Source organism: Apaloderma vittatum, unplaced genomic scaffold (genome assembly GCF_000703405.1).
Source record: "Apaloderma vittatum isolate BGI_N311 unplaced genomic scaffold, ASM70340v1 scaffold7006, whole genome shotgun sequence".
Taxonomy (NCBI): domain Eukaryota; kingdom Metazoa; phylum Chordata; class Aves; order Trogoniformes; family Trogonidae; genus Apaloderma; species Apaloderma vittatum.
In genome coordinates this window covers 45,578-69,058 of record NW_009722228.1, presented here as the reverse complement: position 1 = coordinate 69,058, position 23,481 = coordinate 45,578, and the positions used below count along the sequence as shown (strand labels likewise).

The window sequence follows — 23,481 nt, the reverse complement described above, 5'->3', positions numbered from 1 at the left end:
TTGGCGCGACCTTCCTGGTCACTGGGGCGAGGCCAGGCCCGGAGGGTTCCGCAGGGAGGTTAAAAAGTCACCGCACAGATACCGGGATTTGGGGTTTGCTTTTTTTCAGCAGCCACTTTTGGATAAAGTGGTTATTGACAGCGACATTCCTGTTCTTGCCTCCGCTGGCGCAGCTGCAGGTTGGAAATCCTGTGCAAGTAATTCCCCACAGATACTTCTTAGTAGTCCCAGCAAGTCGGAGTTCACCAGGCTCAATTCTATTGTTGCCTTTCAAAACCAGCAGTGAAGTTATCACGGATCTTGTTGCTCTTCCGTTACCTGTTGTAAAGGAAGAGTTTTGGGAAACCTATGAGAAAGCAGAGTGACAGAGCTCCCCTTCCGCAGAGGGATGGTCTTAAGGTGAAGTTGTAATGGCAGAGGAGAGTGCACTTTTCTCTCTGCCGTGGGAAGGCTTATCTAGAACATCGAAGCCTGAGCTTTCCTCTCTAGCTGGGATTTCACATGCAGTGGAATGCCCTGCTGGGAATGCCACACTCTGGTGAGAAAGCTGTTGTGTCTGAATTCCTTGCTGCGTGCAGTTCCCGAGTCTCACCAGTGACTTCCTTCTGCCTTTGTGTTGCTCCTGAGTAGCAGAATAACTTGGCAAACCGTTAAATCTCCTTGAGATCAGGGCTGACGCGTTAACAAGACTCCTGGACTCTGGGAAGAGTTTGTTCCTGGGGTATGTTTTCCCACAGTGTTTAAAGGAGCTTGCTAAAACTCCATTTCCAATTCCTTTACCAATAAAGGACACTTCTTCATTTGTAAGGACAGTAAGAGTGAAACAAGTACATCAGCATTCTTCCTGTTAATACAAACAGCTGAACTTCGCGGGCTCCGCAGGTATTTTGAGGATTGTCTGTATTGCCCATCAGCCTCTGTATGAGGAATACAGTTGGTTTGTGTTGGTTCTGGTTTTTTCTACCTCTCAGAAATGGGGGCAAAAAACTTGTCAAAGGATTTGTCAACGGTCCGGAGGTGTGGTCGTGTCGCATCTGTCCTGTGAAGTTGAGATGTTGGGAGTTGTGAGGGAAACCTTGATGCCGTTGTTTCTATAACTGACACTAGCCCATGGGCTGTAGCGTTTTATATTTCTGGGGTGTATTTTACGCCAAGGAGAAGTTAGTTTGTGAGCGGCAGGTCAATGGGTTTCACTTTTAAATGTTTATAGAATCTGCCCAATAAGTTTTTCTGTTCTCAGCATGAGGCTTGCGAGCACATGCTTTGAATGCTTTGCGGGCAAAATGAACCTCTGTTTAGATGCAAAATCTATTTTCTGGGTAAACTGAACCTCTGAATCCTTTTTTTTTTCTTTTTTTTTTTTTAAATTCCATTAGTGTTTCAGCAGCTATGTATCCTGCTTTTGCTGGAAACAATAATGCTGCAGCTCTAGCGAGGGCAAAGAATGAAATACACTTTTCCTAAGTCACGCGTTGGATACTCTGCCGTGCTGCTCTGCCGTGCTGCCCGTCCCGAGCTGCCTGTGAGCTGAGGGGGTGTTTCTTCCATATGCCCTGTTCCGTAGCCATCACCTCAGCCACCGTTTCCCAGCAGAGGTGTTTCTTTTAAGATCCTTCTGGGTAGGAAGTGTGTGGATTTAACGTTTTTATTTAGGAGCAGAATGCAGCTGCATTTGTGTCGATGTCCCAGTCACAAACACAACTCGAGAGATCCAAGGACAGGTTTGCCTACCGATATCTTCTTTTTTTGGTTATCCCAGCATTGCACGGGACAGCTTGCCTGAGCAGTGGAAGTTGTGTACGTTTTGTGTCAAATAAAAGTTCTATTTAACTGTCAAAACCAGTTTTAGACTTCTGGGGTCAGTGCAGTCTCCTGAGACCATAGGACGTGTTTAAAAATCATCGTTAGGGAACAGTGTGTTGATCTGGTGCTCAGGGACATGCTGTAGTGGTGACCTGGTGGTGCTGGGTTAAAGGTTGGACTCGATGATCTCCAAGGTCTCTTCCAGCCAAAGAGAATCTGTGGGCTCGGCTGTGTGTGTAGCAGGAGTTTATAAAACTGCTATAACTAAAATGCAGCGCTGCGCCGCAACATAGGAGTGTCAGTCAGCCAGATGAGGGCATTTCAGTTCTCTCCTGTGGACTTTGCTCTCATTTAAGCGGTGTAATTATGTCACGGTTAATTGGCAGGTTATTTTGATCCGACCATTTTGGATTATTTCTCTCCAGGAGAGCGCCTTTAGTGGCACGTCAGGTTTGATAATCGGGTAGCAAACCAAGAGATTGAAGCCTGGGCTTCCTCCCGAGCAGCGGTGATTTCTTCCCTCTGTCCGACACGTGTGAGGTGACCTCTCCTTAGCAGCCAAATTCGCTCGGCTTTGGGCCTGAACTTGGAAAACTGAGTTCAGCGCTGGGAGCGTGAGGTCTTGCTTGTAAGGAAAGAGCTTTTCTGAGCACGTTCCCTGTTTGTATAAAAAAGTGGATGCTCCTGAAATATTGCATTTCTTTTTAGGGTACGCTCAAAATGAGTTTATGTCAAAATTAAACATGATTGTGAAAATATAAGGTTGGTTTGGTGGTTTTTTTAATAGTGGTGTGTCACTGTATCAAGAGTTCTCAGGAGTGGCTACTTAAAATTTATGTTTATGAGCTTGGTTCTGATTTATAGGCTTAGCTGAAGAAAAACGTCTCGTACTTTTATTAGTGCAAAGATGTAAAATACATAGCTCTGCGAGTTACTTTTTATACATGCTCACCACAAATTTAATATAAAAAATTTATATTAAGGTCAAAGTTAATAAAGCTGGCAATGGTTCGCTACAACGAGAAAAAACATCTTTTCTAACTCTTTCCACTGTTTTTACAACCACTTTGACAAACTGTGTTAAACCGGTGTTTTGCGTAGGAGGATGGTACATGGAGGGAAAAACAAGTTTTAAAAAAATATTCTGGTTCTAAGGACGCTTTCTTAAAGAAAAATCTGTACTGCCTGGAAGAATTTGAGCGGGTGCAGTGCGAGGCGGTCGCAGCAGCGAGGGGTGACGGGTGGCGTGGCTGGGTGCTGCTGGTTCAGGGGTGCTGCTGACGTGCAGTTGACTTTTGCAGGAAGGCAGCGCCTTAAAACTCGCTAAAGGCTGCGATTTCCAGCCACGCTCTTCTCCTGGTGTCATCAGTTCAATACTACAGAAAACGGATTCTTTTGATTTTTCTTTAGTGATGTTCTAATGTTTACTGCTGTGGTTTCTGGGAAACACCTTGAATTTCCGCTTGAAGTAAGTGCACTGAAATAAGTTTTCATTCTTTTTGTTCCTCCTCAGGCCTTTGCGCAGTTCGATGCTGAAGGAGATGGCACCGTAGATGTGGAGAATATGCTGGAGGCTCTCAAGAATTCGAGTGGAGCTAATCTTCAAGGGGAGCTTAGCCATGTGATCAGGCAACTGCAAGCTTGTTCGCTGGTTCCAGGTATGAGAGCAGGGACAGAACAAATGGTTTTCCGTGGCCTGCCCTGTGTAAGGGATGCTGCTTCAATAAATTGCTTTAGTAGTGTTGCTTGTCCTAATCTTATCAAAACCATCCTCCAGGTCATTCTCACTTCTCTAGTATCAAACCAGTGAAGCTGCTGTCAATTAAAAATTTCCCTTAATTGTTTCCAGTTGACTTCCTTTCATGAATGACCAATATTTTCTTCTCTGTGTGACTGGGGAGCTTCTTACCCTTGGTTGCTTCATCTCGCAGACAGTTCCTTGCAAAATTTTGGTGAGGACCTGGCTAATGCAGCTTTGTACTTGGTAGCTGGAGGGATAAATCCTCCACTGGGTCTGTTTCAGATGAGTCATACACGTTGTTATTAGTATCATAGAAGCATTCAGGTTGGAAAAGACCCTTGGGATCAAGTCTGACCATGAGCCCTACTCTACAAAGCTCATCTCTAACCCATCTCTCCCAACCCCACATCTAAACGACCTTTAAGCACCTCCAGGGGTGAGGACTCAGCCACCTCCCTGGGCAGCCTGTGCCAAGGGCTGACTGCTCTTGCCTTGAAAAATTTTTCCTAACGTCCAGTCTAAACCTCCCTGTCGCAATTTGCAGCCATTCCCTCTTGTTCTATCGCTCATTACCTGTGAGAAGAGACCAGCACCAGCCTCTTCACACCATCCTGTCAGGCAGTTGTAGAGAGCGATGAGGTCATTATTATTTTGATACTTAGCGTTTGAAATCCTTCTAAGACATGATTCACATTTTATAGCATATAGTTTGGAAAGCATTCAGGTTCCAGAATTTGATTTCTGGGATAAGTATCAGTTACTGGCTTTCCTTCCAAGCTTTTGATGCTAAGTGGCTAAAGGGGATTTGCCTTAGAGGATCAGACAAGAGGGGTTAGAAGTGGCTGACAGATAAATCAGAGGAGAGTACTTACAGGGTAGTGTTCAGTGCATCTAACAGCACTGTGATTCAGAGTACTGCTGCTCAGGAGCTGAAATTTCCTGCTGTTGGGAAAGCATTAGGCACCTCCTGGGGAGGAATCCACAGTGCCAAAGCGAGCAGATCAGCTCAGTAGCCAGTGGTGTAGCAGCGATGGCTTCCTTTAGATATCAAAGCTAAGGGTTTGGAACTTTTGAGACAGCAAAATAAGCATAAGAGTGAAGGTTTTGGTTAGATGTTTTGAACCCATTTTAAATAACTGGCAAAAATCCCTGGATGTGTTCAAGTGTTGTTCAGATGGGGTGCTGGGTGATATGGTTTAGGGGTGACCTTGTAGTGTCGGGTCAATGGTTGGACTCGATGATCCCAAGGGTCTTTTCCAACCTGAATTGTTCTATGGTTCTATGAATATTTGCCTGCACTTGTCATGGTCCTGCTTCAGCTGCTTCATACGGTGGAATGTAGCTCCAGTCCAGGCTCCCAGGCTTAACTTGCGTTTACCTAGTAACAAGATGTTGTAACAAACATGGAAATAATGTCACTTTCTAGGTTTTATTGATATATTTTCCGAATCGAAAGAGCGTCTTGGTCTTCATGCTTCAATGATACTGAGATTCTTGCACCGGAATCGGATTTCTAGTACTGCCATCCCGTACCCGGTGCTGGAGTACTTCAACAACATCTGCACCATGCGCTCTTCTGTGCTGAAGGATTCTTTAGATCGACTTCTCCTCAAAGAGAGAGGTATGTAATGTATTTATCTTTCTTTCAGGGGTAGTAGTGTAACCATAGCTTGAAGAAGAGATTATGGATAAAATAAAAAGCTTTCTTCACTGTTTAATCTTTAACGGGCATGACTTTCGATGAAGCTGATCTGCATGCTTCTGGGGTTATTTTGTTGATTTTCTGAGGAACATGCATTGATTTCCTCACTACCTAGCACTCTGAGTAGCACGGTGGGGTATTTCTCATCTTTCTCCTGATCTGTTTCGGAATGGTGATTATTAATTTGTGATACTCTCTGTTCAGTCAAATATCTCTCCTAGTTGCTAGAAACTTAGCTTCCATGTAAAGGTGAATGTTTTCTGAAGTTGACTGTTCAGCATTAAAAAGAATTTATTGTTTTGGGGAGGATGTAGTGAATCCTGTACTGTGTTTCAGGTGCGATTGTCCTGGTGGTCTCCCTAGAGGGATGGGACCTTTTCCACACAGCTTGACTTTATATTTTCAGATCTCTGCACTTGTGCTGAAATAGATCAAGTTGCTTGGGGAAACAGTCTGCTTTGTCCTTCCCGTAGAATAGCTGAATTGAGGTTTTCTCCATTGTGTTTTACTTTTTCCTCGCATCTGTTTGTATTTTGGCATAATAATAATAAAGCACTGATGAGGCCAGTAATGAAAGGAGGAGATAAAGGCCATTGAACTCCAGGCAAAATGGATGCTTTCATACTGCAAGTGGTAGACTGAAATTATTGCATTTAATTTGAAATTAAACTTTGCTGTCTTCTAGTTTCTGTGCCAACAAGTTAATTTAGATGAGATATTTATTACAAAAGCCTAACAATTCTCCGAACAAGCAGAAGAAGAATGTTAGGAGTGATTTCTTTTCGTTGCAGAATACCCCGGTGACTTGAATGGCAATCAAGAGTCAGACAAACTGAAGTCTGTCACGAAGTGCTACACTCACATCGAAACCTCATCCAATTCTGCTGACATTGACAAGATGACAAACGGCGAAACGACGTCCTTCTGGCAGTCGGATGGGAGCGCTCGCTCACACTGGATACGGTGAGCCACTTGCAGCTGAGGTTTGGGGTCCTTAGGCCTTAGGTCTGCATTAGTGGGGTGTTGTGCTCGATTGACCTCGGCTGGGCACTGGGTACCCACCAAAGCTGCTCTGTCACCCCCCTCCTCAGCTGAACAGGGACAGAAAATATAACAAAAGGCTCATGGCTCAAAATAAGGTTGGGGAGATCATCCACGAATTCCTGTCATGGGCAAAACAGACATGACTTGGGGAAATGAGTTTAATTTATTACCAATCAAGTTGGAGTAGTTTAATGATAAATAAAACCAAATCTTAAAAACACCTTCTCCCCGCCTCTCCCTCAGGGGGAGGACTCCTCACACTCTTCCCCTGCTCCAGTGTGGGGTCCCCTCTATAGGAGACAGTTCTCCGTGAACATCCCATGAACATCCCCAACATGAGTCCTTCCCACAGGCTGCAGTTCTTCACAAACCACTCCAGCGTGGGTCCCTCCCATGGGGCGCAGCCCTTCACGACCCGACTGCTCCCGCCTGGGTCCCCTGTGGGGTCACAGGTCCTGCCGGCAAACCTGCAGCAGCGTGGGATCCTCTCTGCATGCCAGGAGCCTGCTCAAGCCTGGGCTTCCCATGGGGTCACCGCCTCCTTCAGGCACCCACCTGCTCTGGTGTGGGGTCCTCCATGGGCTGCAGGGGCACAGCCTGCCTCACCACGGGCTTCACCACAGGCTGCAGGGGAATCTCCGCCCCAGCACCTGGAATGTCTCCTTCCCCTCCTCCTCCACTGACCTGGTGTCTGCAGATCGCTTCTCTCGCGTGTTCTCCCTCCTCTCTCCAGCTGCAATTGTGGGGTGACTTTTTTTCCCCCTTCTTAAATGGGTTACCCCAGAGGTGCTACCACCACAGCTGCTGGGCTCGGCCTTGGCCAGCGGTGGGTCCATCCTGCAGCCAGGGAGGGAAACCTCTGGCACCTTCTCATAGAAGCCACCCTTGTAACCCCTCCGATCTCATTTGAGTTACTGTTGACAGTACGTTTTTATTCTTGAGGGATGAATTCTCAGTTGAAAAGCGGAACAATAGAAAATTTGACAGATTCTCTGTCAGAGGTGACTGACTGTTAAGTCAGTTCCATGTTTTCTAACTGGTCCACCACCGTATGGGGTTGGTAACGGCTGTGAGGCATTCCGTAATTTCCAGGGGATTTATTTATGTTCGTAGAAGTGGAAGCGGAGTGAAGCTCAGCTAAAAGCTTGACTGATCTTCTCATTGCAAGAACTGTTCTGTCTCCTTTCCTTTGCAGATTAAAGATGAAACCAGATGTTGTTTTGAGACACCTGTCCATTGCGGTGGCAGCTAACGACCAGAGTTACATGCCACAGCAGGTGACGGTGGCGGTGGGAAGGAATGCCAGCAGTCTTCAGGAGGTCCGAGACGTTCACATTCCAAGCAATATCACTGGCTACGTAACACTGTTGGAAAACGCTAACATTAGTCAGATGTGTGAGTCAATCAAGATCCCGTCGTTGTGTTGTTCTGCTGCTTTTTCGAAGGCGGAAGGTTGGGTAGATCTGAGAGTGGTGAGCTGTCAGGCGTTAGAGCAGGAACTTTTGACGTCATCCTCGGGTCACAGAAATTGTTTTAATCGTAGTTTAATTTCTAACCTCTGAGTCTTTCTCATGTCGTCTCTCTAGCCTGGGCGAAGGGTTGAAGGGCTCGAATGAGTAAAGATGTGGCTTTAGCCTCTCAATTTGAAGGCACTGGGCAGTCTCATAATTTCTGTGCTTGATACATGCAAACATATGTTGGATAAGAGTTAATCTAGCAAAAAAATCTGCTTCTGTGCAACTACTTTTTTATTATTACTTGGTTTTGGATAGCAAAACTCTGAAGTTGATCAGATGATTTTTGTAAAGCAGGTTTGATGCTAAGGATTTTTAAGCAGTGTTATTTTTAAGCCTGGTAGATCTGTGGGTGCTGTGTTGGAATCAATCTGAGGAAGGCTGCTCCTTCCGAAGATGGATTCTGTGGCTTCGGAAATTTTGTCCCTTTAGTTCAAATCAGTGCTTTTCACTGAGCTGAACTTCTACTACCGCAGAACCGGGCAGTGAGGATGTTGTTCCTCACAAGTGACCAGCAAGACGTTAGCTGTGCAAAATGGTCAAGAGCTTATGTGAAAATTTTATACATAACTTAAATTTGCTTTTAAGCTTTACTCTTTATCCCTATCTTCTCCACCACCGCTCCCAAGATCCTTCCTATGTAGATAAAAAGGTACGAGTGGAATAATCCATGATCTGTTTTCCACTTAGAAGGTTTTTGCCTCTTTTTTCCTAATTTCTAGCCATGTAGTAACAGATCACATAGGCCATTCAAAGGCTAAATTTTCCAAATCGCGGGCTGCACAGTGAAGAAATGCATTGGTGCAGTTATCTGTGTGTAGGAGTACTGTTACTCTTGCTGCCATTTTTCTAAGAGATTTTGTGGTAATTATCGTTTTGAAATTTTTGGTTCTTCTTGGACGCAAGCCAGCGGAAGGAACGGGAGGGGAAAAGTATTCTGTTTTGTCTTTCGACAGATGTACAGATAAACATCAAGCGTTGCCTTAGTGATGGCTGTGACACCAGGATCCACGGGCTCAGGGCCGTCGGTTACCAGCGAGTGAAGAAGGTGGGCGTCTCGGTGTGCGATGCTTCGGCCATCTGGTACTGGTCTCTGCTCACCTCCCTGGTAACGGCTTCCATGGAGACAAATCCAGCGTTCGTTCACACCATCTTACAAAACACTCAGTAAGTACCAAAATTCCTCGGGGTGTGACTTCTGCCTTTAGTGAACTCACCTACCCTGAGTAACTGGTTACCACTCCCTCCACTAAGGTGTTTAAACGTCTTTTTAGCTGTCATGCTCTTTAAATTTTGATATTTCTCTCTTGTGCATAGGGGAACCAGTGTAATTCTCCTAGCTGTCGTATCTAATCTAGTTGTGAAGCCATGGCTGAATGGGTGGTCGAAAATACAGTTTTTAGCTATCCTTTGGCTCGTGATGCATTTCAGAAGCCTAAAATAAATCATTTTTCTTCACTTATTGATTGTAAATAATTCTTTCCCTTATGGAGAGAGGCTAATTAGGCTTAATTTTCAACAAATTTGTCCTCGTGCAGTGCCCTCTGGCACGTTATGCTGGGATGTCGTCAGGTCTGTGCAGTATCTCTGTGAGATGTTTGTTTGCGGTGACTGGCCCTTTTCTGTGTAACATTTCCTTGTTTGCCTGCCAAACCCTTCTGCTCGATGACTTGAAGGATTGAAATCCTAATAAAAATCGCTGCACGCCCACGTCAGCTTTTATAGAGCTTAGTTAGCACGATGCCACCGCTTAAGAGCGCTGCCGTCATTAGATTAATGAGTGCTCCAGGGTAAAGTCCATTAAGCCTGGCCTTAATTTGTGTCATCTATGAAACCTCTTTAAAGTTTAGATAACTTTCTACATGCTTACCTCCGGGGAAGGTTCATAGTTCCAAGCTTTGCTCAAACTGAGAGCCTTCAGTCTTGCTACAGTTTAGATATTTGTTAGAAATCTCTCATGGATCCTGAGCTAATGAAGCCTGAAAAAGTTATGAAGGGCAAGTCTCATCTAAAAATATACATTTGGGAATTACAAATTCAGTGTTTGGAATTCTCAAGTGAAAACTCCAACTTTAATGTTAGATAGAATGACTTTGATGGAGCTACTTAAGAATTCTTTCTTTCAGGGGTTATTACATTGTCTTAGGAAATCAAACAAAAACTCTCGTCCAAGCTAAGAAGTTTCTCCCTTAGTTTCTGCAACGGTTCTGAAAGAACTTAAAAGCAATTTTCCCTTTATTAACGGGCTGTTCCTCAATTACAGAACTAAGCAGTGCTCGGGCGCTAAGCTATTTATCATGCTGTCACAGATTTAATTCAGAACCCCTCGATTTATTTATCTCACTCTGTCTGAGATTAGGAGGCTGAGGTTCAAGATCACCTGGCAGTCGTTGAACTTTCCCTGCCTAGAATGCAATACTGGCTTTATCTTTTGAGCGGGTTGTCTGTGTAAATAGATTTTGTGCGTTCAGAATCTTACAAAAAGCATGAAGATTCAAATGTCTGGTTCATTTTAGACGGCCGTCTCCTGGTTCTGTCTGTTTTTCTGATGTTACATTCTGTCCCTTTTACTAGGAAAGCACTGCAACACATGCCACCTCTATCCCTAACACCGGGCTCTACGGATTTCTCGAGCTTTTTATCTCCAAATGTTTTGGAAGAAGTCGATAGCTTCCTTATAAGAATAACAAGGTGAGATCGTCTTGACATATTTTAATGTAGTGGAAAACGGTGTAGAAGAATTTGTACAGCAAACATACCTCATTTCTACCCACCTGCTCTTCTTTTAGTAGCTGAAGAATTCAAAGGCATTCAGCTGGTCTCTTCTCACAGGGAATTAGGGACAGAACCAGGGGGAATGGTTGCAAGTTGCAAGAGGGCAGGTTTAGGCTGGACATTAGGAAGAAATTCTTCATGGCAAGAGTGTCAGACCCTGGAACAGACTGCCCGGGGAGGGGGTTGAGTCGCCATCCCTGGATGTGTTCAAGTGTCGTTCAGGTGTGGTGTTGGGTGATGTGGTTTAGGGGTGAACTTGTAGTGTAGGGTCAGTGGTTGGACTCGATGATCCCAAGGGTGTTTTCCAACCTGAATTGTTCCATGATTCTATGATTAAGAAACAGACACTTCAGATTTCTTTTTTTTTCCCCATGTGAGCGTTCTTTGTCTTTATTTAAAACCAAAGTGTCCCTAGTTTGCTTTTCATGCTGCGATTTTTTTTTCTTTTTCCCCTTCCCAGCTGTTGTACTACTCCAGAGGTTGAACTTACGCTCTTGGCCTTTGCCTTAGCGAGAGGGAGTGTTGCCAAAGTGCTGAGTTCCCTGTGTACGATCACTGATCACCTGGACACTCCCTACAAAGCTTCATCCCTTATCGCTTCCATGGCAACAGTTAGACAGAACCTGCTGTATAAATACGGTAAATCAACACTTGTTGAATCCTCTCCACCACGTGCTTAAGACATTATATGGCTGAGTTGTTTTATTTGTCCTTTTTCTGGGGTTTCCAACTATACGAGATTATGAAATTATCAGCTCGTACCAAGATGCAGCCTCTGAGGCTGAAGGGTCCTGAAAGCTTCCTGTGATCCGAGGACCGAACCAGGTGGCATCACCTCGAGGGAGAAAACTCTTTGCAGACAGTGGCCCCAATATCAAGATGGGGAGAGGGTTTATGTTGTGTAAAAGGCAAATGACATCAAGTATTTTTATTTTTCCAATAACACACCTCTTTACACGTGTAGCCTCCGTGGTCTCTCTTGGAGACACGCGCAAATTTTAAACGTGTTTTGAATGGAATGTCATTAGCATCTACTTACAGTTCTTTTATTTTCACTTCTAAATTGATCTGAGTTTACTGTAAGTGTAAAGCTGCACATGGCCTGACAGAAAACAGTAAGATTTTGCTGTGTCGGCTGTATTTGTTTGATAAATCTGTATTTTTCTCAGATGTCGGCTTCTGAGATTATCATTAATCGCTCATGAAGAATTTTTCCCCCCCGTTTGCCTTTTTATCAGGACTTCTTGGCTTGTGCCAAAGAATACCTTACTTATAAAATAATTATAATGGCGCTATTTAGTTTGAAAAATTTTGAAAATTACTTTGTTTTTCCCAGAGTAGCTGCTGCTTTTTACGAGACCAGAGTGGTATTTCATGTGTTGTGGATTCTGAAGCGCGCACACAGTTGAAGGAACGTTAGTTTTCGTGATTTTCATTGTCCTTCTGTCTGTTTCTAAAACTTGAGCTGTTTTTCACTGATGTATCTATTATACTTCAGTTTCTTCCACCATTTTTGCCCGACAATGGTAAAGAATCTCATAGTGATGTCTTTTTTTAAAAAAATTTGTTTTCTGTGTGAAGAACTTCAAACCGAAAATAGACTATTTTAGAACTTTGAGAAACGTTTTGATTTTTTTTACTTAGGAAAACCGTTGCGACTGACTTTGCAAGCATGTGATGTGAAGGGAAAAGAAGATAAATCAGGGCCTGAAAACCTCCTTGTAGAGCCATGGACTGGAGATGGTAAGAACCTGGACTTAAAATCCAGAATATTCAACCAGAAATAAGGGTGTTTAAGAAGGCTGTGGTGCTGTAGCGTATGTATTTGGTACTACTCAACAGTTTTACAGTTAAAAACCAAACCCAGACAACACGTAAATTCTGAGAAATCCACCTTGTTGTAAAACAGAAGCCAGTTTATTGACAGAACAAACCTAAAATTGGCTTTTGGGGAAGGTTACTGATATTCTGCATGGAAGTGAGCAATGAGCTGTTGTAGAGAAAACTGTATTAGAGCAAATTTTGTGAGTTGAAGTCGTGAATCGTTCACTTGTTTCCCAAATATTGATGGAGAGCTATGGTAGAAATCCCTGGAATTTTCACGGGCTGCACATAACTATTAATTCTCCTTTAAAGCCTGCCTTCCTCAACGCAATGTTTTTATGTGCTAGATACGACCTAAAGAAAGAGATTTGCGTTCTTTGACCTCTTTTTTAAGTGAAATGCAACCTAATCTTTTTTTTTTTTTTCCTAAATTACCTTTGTGCAGTGCTGTGGGTAAGTTAAAGCTGTTTGGGGAGAAAATCAGGCCCGTTCTAAATGGCCATTTTACCTCTTCTTTCGCTTGTGTTTATTGCTTGAGCGGGTTTTTTTGTAGTTATTTTATTGATTGTCTTCAGAGCATTAAGGCAGAGGAATATTTAGGAGTTTTGGGCAAACTTTAAGGGGGAAACACTCATGAAATAGCCGTAGGAACTGCAGTGGCTGGAGACACCTGTGGGAACATTTAATTCTAGTCATTTTTTGACTTGTCTTTTGCTCTTTGGTTTGGAAACGTTTCCTAATGTCACTAGAAGAGCATAGTGGGGGCTCTTTACCTCCTTTTAATCTACAGTCTTAGTATTCTCTTTGAAACAGCTTGCCCGAGCAGTCCTCCTGCCTCACTCCATTCCCCCTGCTGCTTTAGGTTTTCTTACTGAAACTGGGAAGACCAGAGCCAGTATCATTCTTTCTACTGGAACCGAATCTTCATTTCAAGTGACACAAATTAGAATAAAGGTAGGTAGTTTCTCTGTTTTTTTCCAAGTAAAAGGCTTGCTTCCCCCCAGTGCTAGAGTTGGATTAGAGTTTTATGTGATTTTTTTGTGTATGAACTGAAATTTTACATTAGTCATGCGGAAGTGTTACTTTGGGGTTTTATTTTTATGTAACTCACGGGGAACTTAAGGAAATGGAGGTCTTAAATTGTTTCGGAGTACCACAGATATGTAGTAAAGACATTTATTTTCTACTGCTTTTGTCTGTATCTTGTAATATACTCAGCCCCATGAGCCTTAAGTGTATGATTTCCCTCTAAAGAGTATGGATTTATTTGTATGATTATATACCTATACTTAAAATAACTTTTCAACTGTCAATAGCAAATTTCAAGATATTATAACACATGAATTCACGTTACCTGGAGGGTCTTTGAAATTCTTTTTGGAGACATAGCTATAATTTGAATACTTCCTGTAACTTTTACCTGGTTTAAAAGCAAGATCTTCTGCTTAAATCTCATGACTAAGACAAAACTTCTGTGAAATTTCTGCAGCTGCATCTATTTATTTATTTATTTATGGCCAGCAGTAGTTTAATTCCTGAAACAAGGATGTAAATTTCAAAGTAAAAGAATTAAATGTGGGTGGACCTCTGGCAGATAAATTCTAAATGGAGCCGCAGAGGTAGCCGAGCCGTTTTGCAGCGTAGTGATATTCAGAGACATAATTTTAGTTTTGTTTGGCTTTTTTTTTAAGTTCAAAAAGTATACAAAATTAGAATGAGAATTAATATGTGGAGTGTAGTTGATGTTAGGGTGCTAGCAGGGCGATGAAGGTAGCAAATATTAACCCTGCTTTGGTGAGTTGCAAAAGCTTTCAGAACATTTCTCTAAATGTGTTCTGTTTTTCTTTAAGTAGAACGTACAATTCTAGAGATCAGTAGTGTCAGTATTTCTGCCATCAGTATATTTGCTTTCCAGAACCTTTTTTCTGGGAAAGAAACACCTTCTCTTATTGTAATTTTTTTTTTTAATCTGTTGCTCCGGCTTTGTTCTTTGAGGTCCGAAGAGGTGCCATTGGAGCCCAGTGCGGGTTGGTCTTTGCTTATAATAGTCCTTCGGAGAAGTTCCACGCAGAGGAACACTTCAAAAGATTTGAAAGCTATGACAAATGGAAGCTGCGGGAATTCAAACAATTTTTAAAAACCAGGTACGGGTGGATTTTTTTGCAATGAATACCTGGAAAAGAAATGTTGTATTAGATCTTTTCTGCAATGTCACTTGGACTACGGAGAGATGTTCCAAATGACTCAATCCTGCGTCGTTTTGTTGTTGCTTGTTCAATATCAGTGAGCCTCAGTTTGTTGTGTTTGAGGAAATCTGTATAAATCTGTTGTCCTCAACCTCTTTAAAAGGCATGTAATGAGCTTTCTGCTTGAGGTGTGGATTGCTGGTAACAGAAAGAATTTATAGGAAGATCATATGTTAATTAGTCTCTATTAAATTACTTTCCCAAAACTGTTCCTTAGGAGTGAGGGGCAGTTAAGGACCAGGCAACTAAAAGGATTTCCTTAATTTTCTTACCTTTCATGTGCTAGAGTTTTTGGATATGTGAAAGTTTCTGTTGTCTTCATCTTTATAGGCATAACATGCAAAAAAGACTCTGGTAGCCTATCGACAGCTTTTCACTTTTGTTTTTTTAAAAACTTTGCCCTTACAAAGTTTGTTATGTTCTTTCTTATGTAGAAGCAGTTGTTCGAGTGATGATTTGGGAGATGATGATCCCATTGGCTGGTTTGAAGTGGAAGAAGAGTGGGATGAGGTTGATGTCAAAATGCAGCGATGCAGGGTTTCCCAGGTAAGAAACCATGAAAATCCCTTGGGCCAGTCGCGGGGAGCGGAGGCTCCTCTCTGTGCTTTTTCGTAATGCCCGTCAAATAAACATAACTCTGTCTGGTGCGGGGAGAGTAGAGGTAAAAGTCTCAAGGGGCTTCTAGTTAAATGGATGGTTTGACTTTCATCCTCTTGAGTTTTATTGTTTTTCTCTGTATGCGCAGATCCCTGGCTGTGGTTAAATGGTGCTTCAGGGTCAAGTTTAGTGCTAAATTAGGTGACAATGTGCAGACTATTGGTTTTATCATGAAGAAATATTTCTAAAAGGAATTACTTGATTGTTGATTTCTTCTAATATCTAGAAGAATTGACTACTGCGTAGTTAGAGCATTTATTCATTCAGAGTCAGGTTCTTCAGCCCTTGTTTTCAGGGACAAACAATCAGTAAGCAGTTCCATCAGTTAGCGTGATTTCCTTGCGCAATGTGGGACTTCTCTCTGTTAAGAGTGGCAGAATACAGGGCTTGATTTCTAGTGCTTAACATAAAGAACTTTGCTTTGCAGACCCTGCATTCTTCTTGTTTGTGAATTCAGCTGCCATGTTGTTCCCTGTCCTTTTTTGTGCTGTGGAAATGAGCAGAAGTGGTGGCATGGTTAAAAGTCAACCGAGGATTTTTCTAAAATCGTCACTGCTTGCCAAGACCTTCTGCCGCTGTCTGAGTAACTCTTACTCCCCGACACTAACGCGTGTGAGGAGTTACTTAGAACCTTTGGGTGACACAACTTGCTGTTCCCTTCAGCTTTGCATTCGGTATCTCACTGGGGACAGATTGCATAAAAATATGTTTTAAATACTACGTGTTGATCCTCTGCTTGCTTTTAAAGGCAGCTGATAATTTCTTTCTGACCTGCAAAAATGCTGTTGCTATAGAGCCAAGGACAAAATGTGCAGAATGAATGGAACTGATTGTGAATGAACAAACTTTTGAGATGCTTGTGGAGGTCATGGAACCGTCACTGTGACTTTTTTGGACGTGGGGAGAGCTCAAGCTTAGCCTGAGTCGCAGGCTCAGTGTCTTAAACTTGTGGAGCTGATTTCAAGGGATAGGTCTTGCCCTGCCAACCTTTTATTTTTAAATAAAAGCCAAAGCCCAAATCTTGTGCCTTTTTTTCTGTCCTTCTAGTACTTGATGATAAAGTTCTTGTGCACAAGACAAGACACAGCCGAACGTCTTGGAGTTCAAGGTCTGAATGTTCTTGGGTATCTCCGACCAATGCGGGATGAGCCCAACAGGAGCATGAACTGCTTGCAGTGCAGGAAAACCGATGACGATACAGTTTGTGGCACAACTCTTCTCCTCAAGACGCTTCATTTCATCCAGCAGCTGGCACAGGACCTGGTATTTTGACTTCTTAGTTCTTCTTAAGTGTTCTTAAAGTCTTGGTACTAGATACTAGCAACTGTTAAAACCACACTATATAGAAAAAAATGGTTTCCAAAAAATAGCGTTGCGTGCGTGGTGGTTGAAGTTGACCAGGAATGTGCTCATTTTGCATCCGGAAGGGAGTTAAGAACCCTTTTTCCACACAAGGTTACAGTGCTGGGTGAAGGAGCTGCAATCGAATGAGGTGAAGAGGTAGAGGTTGTGAAGTCTTTCGGTGGTGGAAGACAGGGATGGGGGACTGGACATCTAGAAAGAGGAGAGAGGGTCCTGATTACTTGCTCTGTGGAAGGAAAGGTTCACTGTTACGGTGCCACTTAGACACTGGAATATCTGTGAAAGAACTTTTACTGGAATTCACATTATTGCAAATTTATAGGAAGTGAGGCTGCTTTAAGCCAGCGCTCAGGGATTTACTTTTCATCATGTGTTCTGTATAGAGTTAATTTACCAATCCTGTATTTTCCTTACCTTTTTAAGGTTCAACAGAAGGAGAGTGGATTAAAATACAAGTCATTTTTAGATTTCACCGGCCTTGATTTGCAGCTGTTCTGGAATTTTTACAACAAACTTCACCGGAAGTAAGTCACTTCTTTACTGTGTGGTGGGGCACTAATCCCTGTGTGTGCATAAATAAAGTGTGCTTAGGTTAGTCGCAGCGGTTTTTTCTTCCTGAACTACGTCATTTACATAAATAACATTTTCCTGCCGCCACCATATGGGGCTTTAACTATGATGTTATGTAGAAGCTTGAGATGTAGATGAATTTAGCTGGGAGCTATACTTTCTTCCAGCTATGGGTGCTCTGTTCTGTGTTTGTTACCCATTTGAGAGAGTGACTTCCCTGGAATTACCTGTTGGGTGGAAAAGAGCTCCCTTTCTAGATTTTGCTTCTATTTTATGCTTTCTTACAGCCCAAGGGAAGAATGTATCTTTGCTCAAACACTGCTATTGCAGCTTCTCCAGAGCTGCTTCACTGTGCTTACTGGAGACAATAAAACTGCTAAACCTCAAGAAACTTCTCAGAGCAAGACCTCTAGTCACACAGAAGCTGCAGAAGAGCTTTACAGACATTTGTGTGAAGGTAATTTATATTGAATACATTAACTGTTTTGTCTCTTCTGGCTTACAAGTGTGTTAAGGTAGTTACAATCTGGAAAGAGAGATTTATTCCCAGCGGCCAAGCTACTGTTCCTTTGTTTCTTCTTCAGGTCAGTGTGTGCTTATTAGTTTGACAGCGAAGCTTTCTTTGGTCATATGAAGTGGTTTTAGAAACTTTCTGACAACGTGTGGTCTGGAAAGAGCTGCAACAGGAAACTTGTTTTAAACGTGTCACCTTCTTGAACCGGCCAAGAATGTGATCCTTTAACCATAACGTTACTGGACTTTATTTATTTCTGATATTTCATATAAATGATCTCACAAGGAGCCTGTAGCATTTCCAGAAAAAAGGGTAAGATTCTGGAGCCAGTGAAGAGAATGGGAGTTACACATTAGATTTGACTGGAAGTAGGATGGCACCCTCTTTATTCACGTGTAATATTTTTATAAATTACCTAATAGTCTCCTGAAAAGGAGGCTGAAGATAAACCAGTTTTACGCAGAATCTTGTCACATTTTGAAAACTTTGTTAGCTTTGATAGTTGTCAAGTTCCTAGAATTCATTTGCTCGACAAATAAATATATCCTCAGAAAAATCTTTCTTTCTACAAGTCAGAAAGTTTTCTCCCACTTTCTGTCCTGTGTAACACAATTGCAAAGAACTGGAAGTTGTGTGAAATAACACATTTAATTTAGTTATTCCTCCAACTTTTAGATGGAGTCTTAATTTGAATGTGTGGTTTTGTTTCCTTTTTGCATGAGCAGTGGTGGATACGGGGGACAGCAACTTCATGCCGATGAAAACGCTAAAGGAGGAAGTTAAGAACACTTTACTCAGTGGAGCAGCAATCTTTTTCCCAGATAGACAGACCAGGAGACACCAGCTCTTCACCATGATGGTAAACCATTAAATGAGAAATTGGTTGTTTAGTACCTGCTTTCTTTATGCAGAAAAGTGGACAAATCTGTGTTCTTGTCAACAATTTGATATTTTGTCCAATTAAAGTAAAAAACGTCTTTGCCTCTTCTTACTCTCTCTCTCATCTCTCTCTGCAGTTTATCCAAAGAAAGGAGCTAACTCTTCTTACCAGAAAGGAATAGTAGAATGCAGAAATTAGAACTCTTTCTCACAGAGGAGGGAAACATGAAATATCATAAAAATAAGTCTCTTTCCTTTTCTAGAAAAACATCACAGAGCAAGAACATAAGCAATCTGTACATCTTGCCTTCAGATCCTTGTGTACCCACTTCAGGTAAGGGGTCCTGAAGTTGAAAATAGTTGGCAGATACCTCACATCTGCTGATGAGGTCATATCTAATCCTTTTTAGAAATGTTATTCCCTGGAAAATAATTCTCCGAGATAATCAACTGACTTTGCTTTAGGAAGGAGAATACTACTACTTAATATGTTTATTCACTGAATAGCTATGTAAAACGTTGTCCAAGGTTGGTGCTGAAATCATGGTATAATGCTCTTAGGCTTTTCCGAGGCTATCTTGCAATTTTTTAAAGTGATTATTTGTCCATGGCGATGGTGGGTATTGATTTAGTCAATCTGGAGTCATCAGAACACCGACTCTTTTGATTTTCACAGTAATTATAGGGTAGGATCTCTACAGATTTATCACAAGGATAACAACATTTGCGGTTTGGAACTGTGCTGCTTGTTGGTGGTTAGTGAGAAGATCTTTGTTTTGTAGCGATCAAGATCCAGGCGGACTCCTGTTGTTACCAGAGAAAGGAGCCTCTGCAAATTTTGACATAAGTGAAGTGTTATCGGTCATGGAGACTCTTCTGGTAGTGGCGGCAAGAGAGGTAACTGTCTTTGCACTGCTCCTTTTCTTACCTTGCTGTGATTTTTGTCTGCCCTGAAGCACAAGCTGAGATGGGTGCTAAAGCACTGGCTTTCCTGTCCCTCAGGATAGAGCTGTTTGTGGCCGTTCCAAGTCTGCAGGATTAGTTTTCCCAACCAGCTGAAGTATTTTCCTTTAAGCATTAACATTTCATAACAGGAGAGTAAGTAACGTATAAGATGGGCTATTTTCCTGTAGCATTGAAAAGACTTTGTGGCACCCCATCAACGTGAGGAACCAGAAGTAATCGACTGTATGGAGAGGTCAGAGCTGATGGTGCCACTGCGGGAGGTGTGTATGGAGGAGGGTGGTTTGCAGAGGCAGGAAAAATGTGCTGAGAACGCAGAGTGACTCATATGGAGCTGTTCCTACTTAAAGCTGTGATTTATCAAAACAGAATACATCAGTTACTTCACGGCCTTCTGTGCTGCTTGTCAGTTGTGTGTAATCTTTTTTGTGGGATGAGTGGGATGAGGACGATGATGATGATGTCCATTTCCTCAGTACGTATTACATGTCATTCTGCAGCAGAATAGGGTGTCCTTTTGTTACGTTCTTTGTTTTTCAGTGTGAAATGATGATGCTGGATGTCGCACAGCAAGAGAGTGGCACAGTCTTGTCTTCCTTATTCTGGTCCGTTCAAGGCAGCCTCCTTTCATGGTGCTACCTGCAACTTAAAGGTGGCGATAATTCAGCCAAGGATCTTGCAGTAGAAATACTTAAAAACTGTAAGTGCTGGGGTTGAATATTGAATTGCATGTGGTGTGATACAGGGCTTTAAAATGTGATTTTGCTAATTGCTGTGTAACAAGAGTTCACCAGTGGTTGCCTGAGGCATAGTCCTAACTGTCATAGCTTTTCTAATCTCTTGAGGAACGAATTTGTGGGCATATTGAGCAACTTAATGTTACCGGTATGGCTATAATTCTGTTTTGGGAGAATCTTCAGAAAACATTTCCATAAGTTTGGGGCATAAGATAATGAAAAATTCCTAAACAACAAACAGTTACGGACTTCCGTGTGAACCTTTTAGTTTCTTTAGATGTCCCTTACTTTGCTAAGCTCCTGTGTGATGATATGTATTTTCCTAGGTGTCTGTGATAGAAGTAAATTCCTTTCTTCTTGCTAAGGGGTGTTTTGCTACGGTGGTTTGGGTGGGTTTGGTTTTTTTGGCAGTGGGTTTCTCTCTTGAGTGCCACAGCTCTGCATTGAGTAGTTAATTGGGCCAAGTACTTAACAGATGTGTAATCATATGTAGAATTGCCTCATATTTTTATAATTCATGCATGTATAAGTTTGTTATGTTGCTATCCTGGGTGTAAAAATGGTGTAAGACTGTAGCTAAAATTTACTAGCCTCACTTGTTAGTTGTAAGCAGCGTTACTTAGTTGCGTAGGGAGGCTGCTGGGTGCACTGAGGTTGTTGAAACTATCTTAGTGTTTGATCCAATTACTCATCACTCATCTTTTTTGTAATATCATTGATAAGCCTGACTTGTTTCTGCAATAGAAATATCACAGAGAACTTCTCTGAGCTGTTTTTGCTGTCGAGTGTCACTGCCGTGGGGCAGCAGGTGCCTTTCCTGCTGCCTTTTCTTCTTGCGCACGGCGCCGTGCGCTCGAGCGTTTGATAAAGCGAGTTGTGGTCGCAAATCCTTAAGGCTATTAAGGGTTTTTTTTCTCTTTAGATGTGGGCCAGTTCCTGTCAAATATCAGAACGATTTTGCAGTCACTTTTATCTCAATATAGTGGCAAAACAATAGTAGAAAAAATAAGTAACTCTGTCTTTGCTATGGCAACTCGTCAGCTGGTAAGTGAACGTCGGGGGTTTGTACTATTCCCGGGCAGCGTGGCTCCGGTTACGGGTGTTTTCATGAGACCTGTGTTTTCTCCTAGGTCATCTTCTTGTTGGATTTTTGCACTTTAGACATTCCGTACTGTACTCTGCTACAGGAATTCAGCACTTTGATAGAACCACTGAAAAACCTTTGTAGTGAACCTCATAAGGTAACTTAAAGATACAGGCACTATGAAATAACGGTGACACAAAAGCAAGATTATAAAAAAAGACATAGAAAATTCGGCTGGTTCTAGTGGTGAACCTTCTGAAAGGAGCTGGAGAGCTTTTAAAATTGGGATGTGTAATGAAATGTTGAGTGAAGAACTAGAAATATCTCTCTGTTCTGTGGAAGATGAGTGAAGTGACCAGAAACAGCAACTGGAATGAGAAGCCTAGAAGGTAGATGGGAAGGAGGAATTCTGAGGGTGAAGAGGAAAATAAACTAAAACCAGCGTATGCTTAACTTTTATAGCTTCGTTGCTTGTGGTGCTGTAAATACGTCTGTATGTCTGTAGTGTAGATATTTAAATCTGTATTGGTCATTCTCTTTTTGTTATTGCTTGTAGGCACTTCGGAGGTGAGACTTTCTCCTCCCCCAGTAGAAAAGAGGAATTTTGCTTTAGGAAGTGCTTACCATGACTATCAAGGGGGTCTTTCTAACTAGTTCAGGTGTAAATCAATGCTGTAGCCTTTTAAATGCCAATTTATATATACATCTGGCAACTTGAGGGTGTAGACACAAATACAGTGTGGTGGGGTTTATTTATTTTTTTTTTTAAAATGCTTTGTATTTGTGTCTCAAAAGTAACCTTTTTGTTCTCCAGATGGAAATGGAAAGCTGGCAGCAAGAGCAGCCTGTAGTGTTGCGAACGTGGACAATGGAGTCGCCTCATAACTATGAAAATAATTGCCATGAGGTCTCAGTCTTCCTGTGTCATGGGGCAACTTACTTTGAGGTGGAATTTGATGAAAAATGTGAAACTGAAAGGAGGTAATTGAGCCTTGCGCCGTGTTCGCTTCTAGTATCTGTTTGCGGAGGGCCGATTCGTGTTTCAAGGTGTGAGGAATACTTCCTTCACTCCAAGCATGCCGTTTCGTTTTCTTCCTTGTCCTGTGTCACATACAACGTGTGTTTTGAGTGACTTCTCATGCTGAAAGCTCCTGGCAAACGTACAGGTGTGGTGTTCGTACAAATTCTGCTTCCTTTGGCCTCCATCTGTTTTGTCACCTTGCTGTGACCACCACAGCTGGTGCTTTTGATATTTATTTCGCCCTCGTTAGGCAAAACTATCTGCTTCGTTTCTCTTGGTAACGTATCAGGCTACTGTTTAATTGCCAGATGTTAAAATTAGTGCCTGTTAGCAGTTCTGAATGGTTGGGAAAGTTCTGCAGGAAAGCAGGTCTGTGTTTGCTGGGCCTGTTGTGTTCAAACGTGACGTAAATTCCTCAGCAGCGGCGTCAAGCAGTGCAGGTGAGGTTCAGAAGATGTGACAGGGGTACGCACTTGTGAAAAATCCAAAAGCAAACGTATTCCCCCCACAGCTTAACCAATGAATTTGGAAGTAATAAATTGCCATTTTCACAGGTATGATTACCTGGAGTTTACTGATGCCAGAGGGGCAAAAACTCGTTACGATACAAAGGTTGGCACTGAGAAGTGGCCGAAGGTGAGCACCTTTAAACTTCTGAACTGAGGGATTATATTCCAATCGTAGGAAATTCTTGTGATTCTTGCGGCAAACCTGTCGCCTGAAAGGATGTGTGTTTCCCCGCGCGTGTGCCTTATTCCCTCTCGGTGATTGGAGGAGGGGGGTGACTGGAGGTGCAGCAGAGTATGCAATGATGCAAATAAAAGGAACAAATGAGAAACGAACCCCTCTTTGTTGCTGCTATCAAAGGGGCCGTCTGTCAAAATGAAATCAGGCGTAACTGCATGGGCAGAAGGTACTTGTTGATGCTCTGCCCTTGCGGTTTTTTACGTGGTGGGACAAGCGTGGGGCTCCCTGCAGCGCTGCTCTTCCTTCAGGGGCACCTGCTTCACGGGGATGCTTCTCCGTTGTTTTACAACTCCGACTT

At 42.5% G+C, this 23,481-nt stretch overlaps 1 protein-coding gene across 1 annotated transcript in view; it reads left to right on the top strand.

The window, feature by feature from the left end:
• Positions 1-3,316: 3,316 nt before the first annotated feature.
• The window catches only part of ZZEF1 (zinc finger, ZZ-type with EF-hand domain 1), a gene marked incomplete at its 5' end in the record, with an annotated part of 49,448 nt that continues 29,283 nt past the window's right edge, over positions 3,317-23,481 (top strand). The window contains 22 exon segments of the mRNA XM_009871693.1: positions 3,317-3,461; positions 4,971-5,165; positions 6,038-6,209; positions 7,486-7,685; positions 8,761-8,971; positions 10,379-10,495; positions 11,040-11,218; positions 12,224-12,322; positions 13,266-13,357; positions 14,399-14,547; positions 15,084-15,195; positions 16,354-16,569; positions 17,092-17,192; positions 17,526-17,695; positions 18,478-18,611; positions 18,895-18,965; positions 19,414-19,528; positions 20,135-20,294; positions 21,254-21,375; positions 21,462-21,572; positions 22,230-22,396; positions 22,991-23,072. Of these exon segments, the coding sequence (XP_009869995.1) occupies positions 3,317-3,461; positions 4,971-5,165; positions 6,038-6,209; positions 7,486-7,685; positions 8,761-8,971; positions 10,379-10,495; positions 11,040-11,218; positions 12,224-12,322; positions 13,266-13,357; positions 14,399-14,547; positions 15,084-15,195; positions 16,354-16,569; positions 17,092-17,192; positions 17,526-17,695; positions 18,478-18,611; positions 18,895-18,965; positions 19,414-19,528; positions 20,135-20,294; positions 21,254-21,375; positions 21,462-21,572; positions 22,230-22,396; positions 22,991-23,072 (3,120 nt within the window).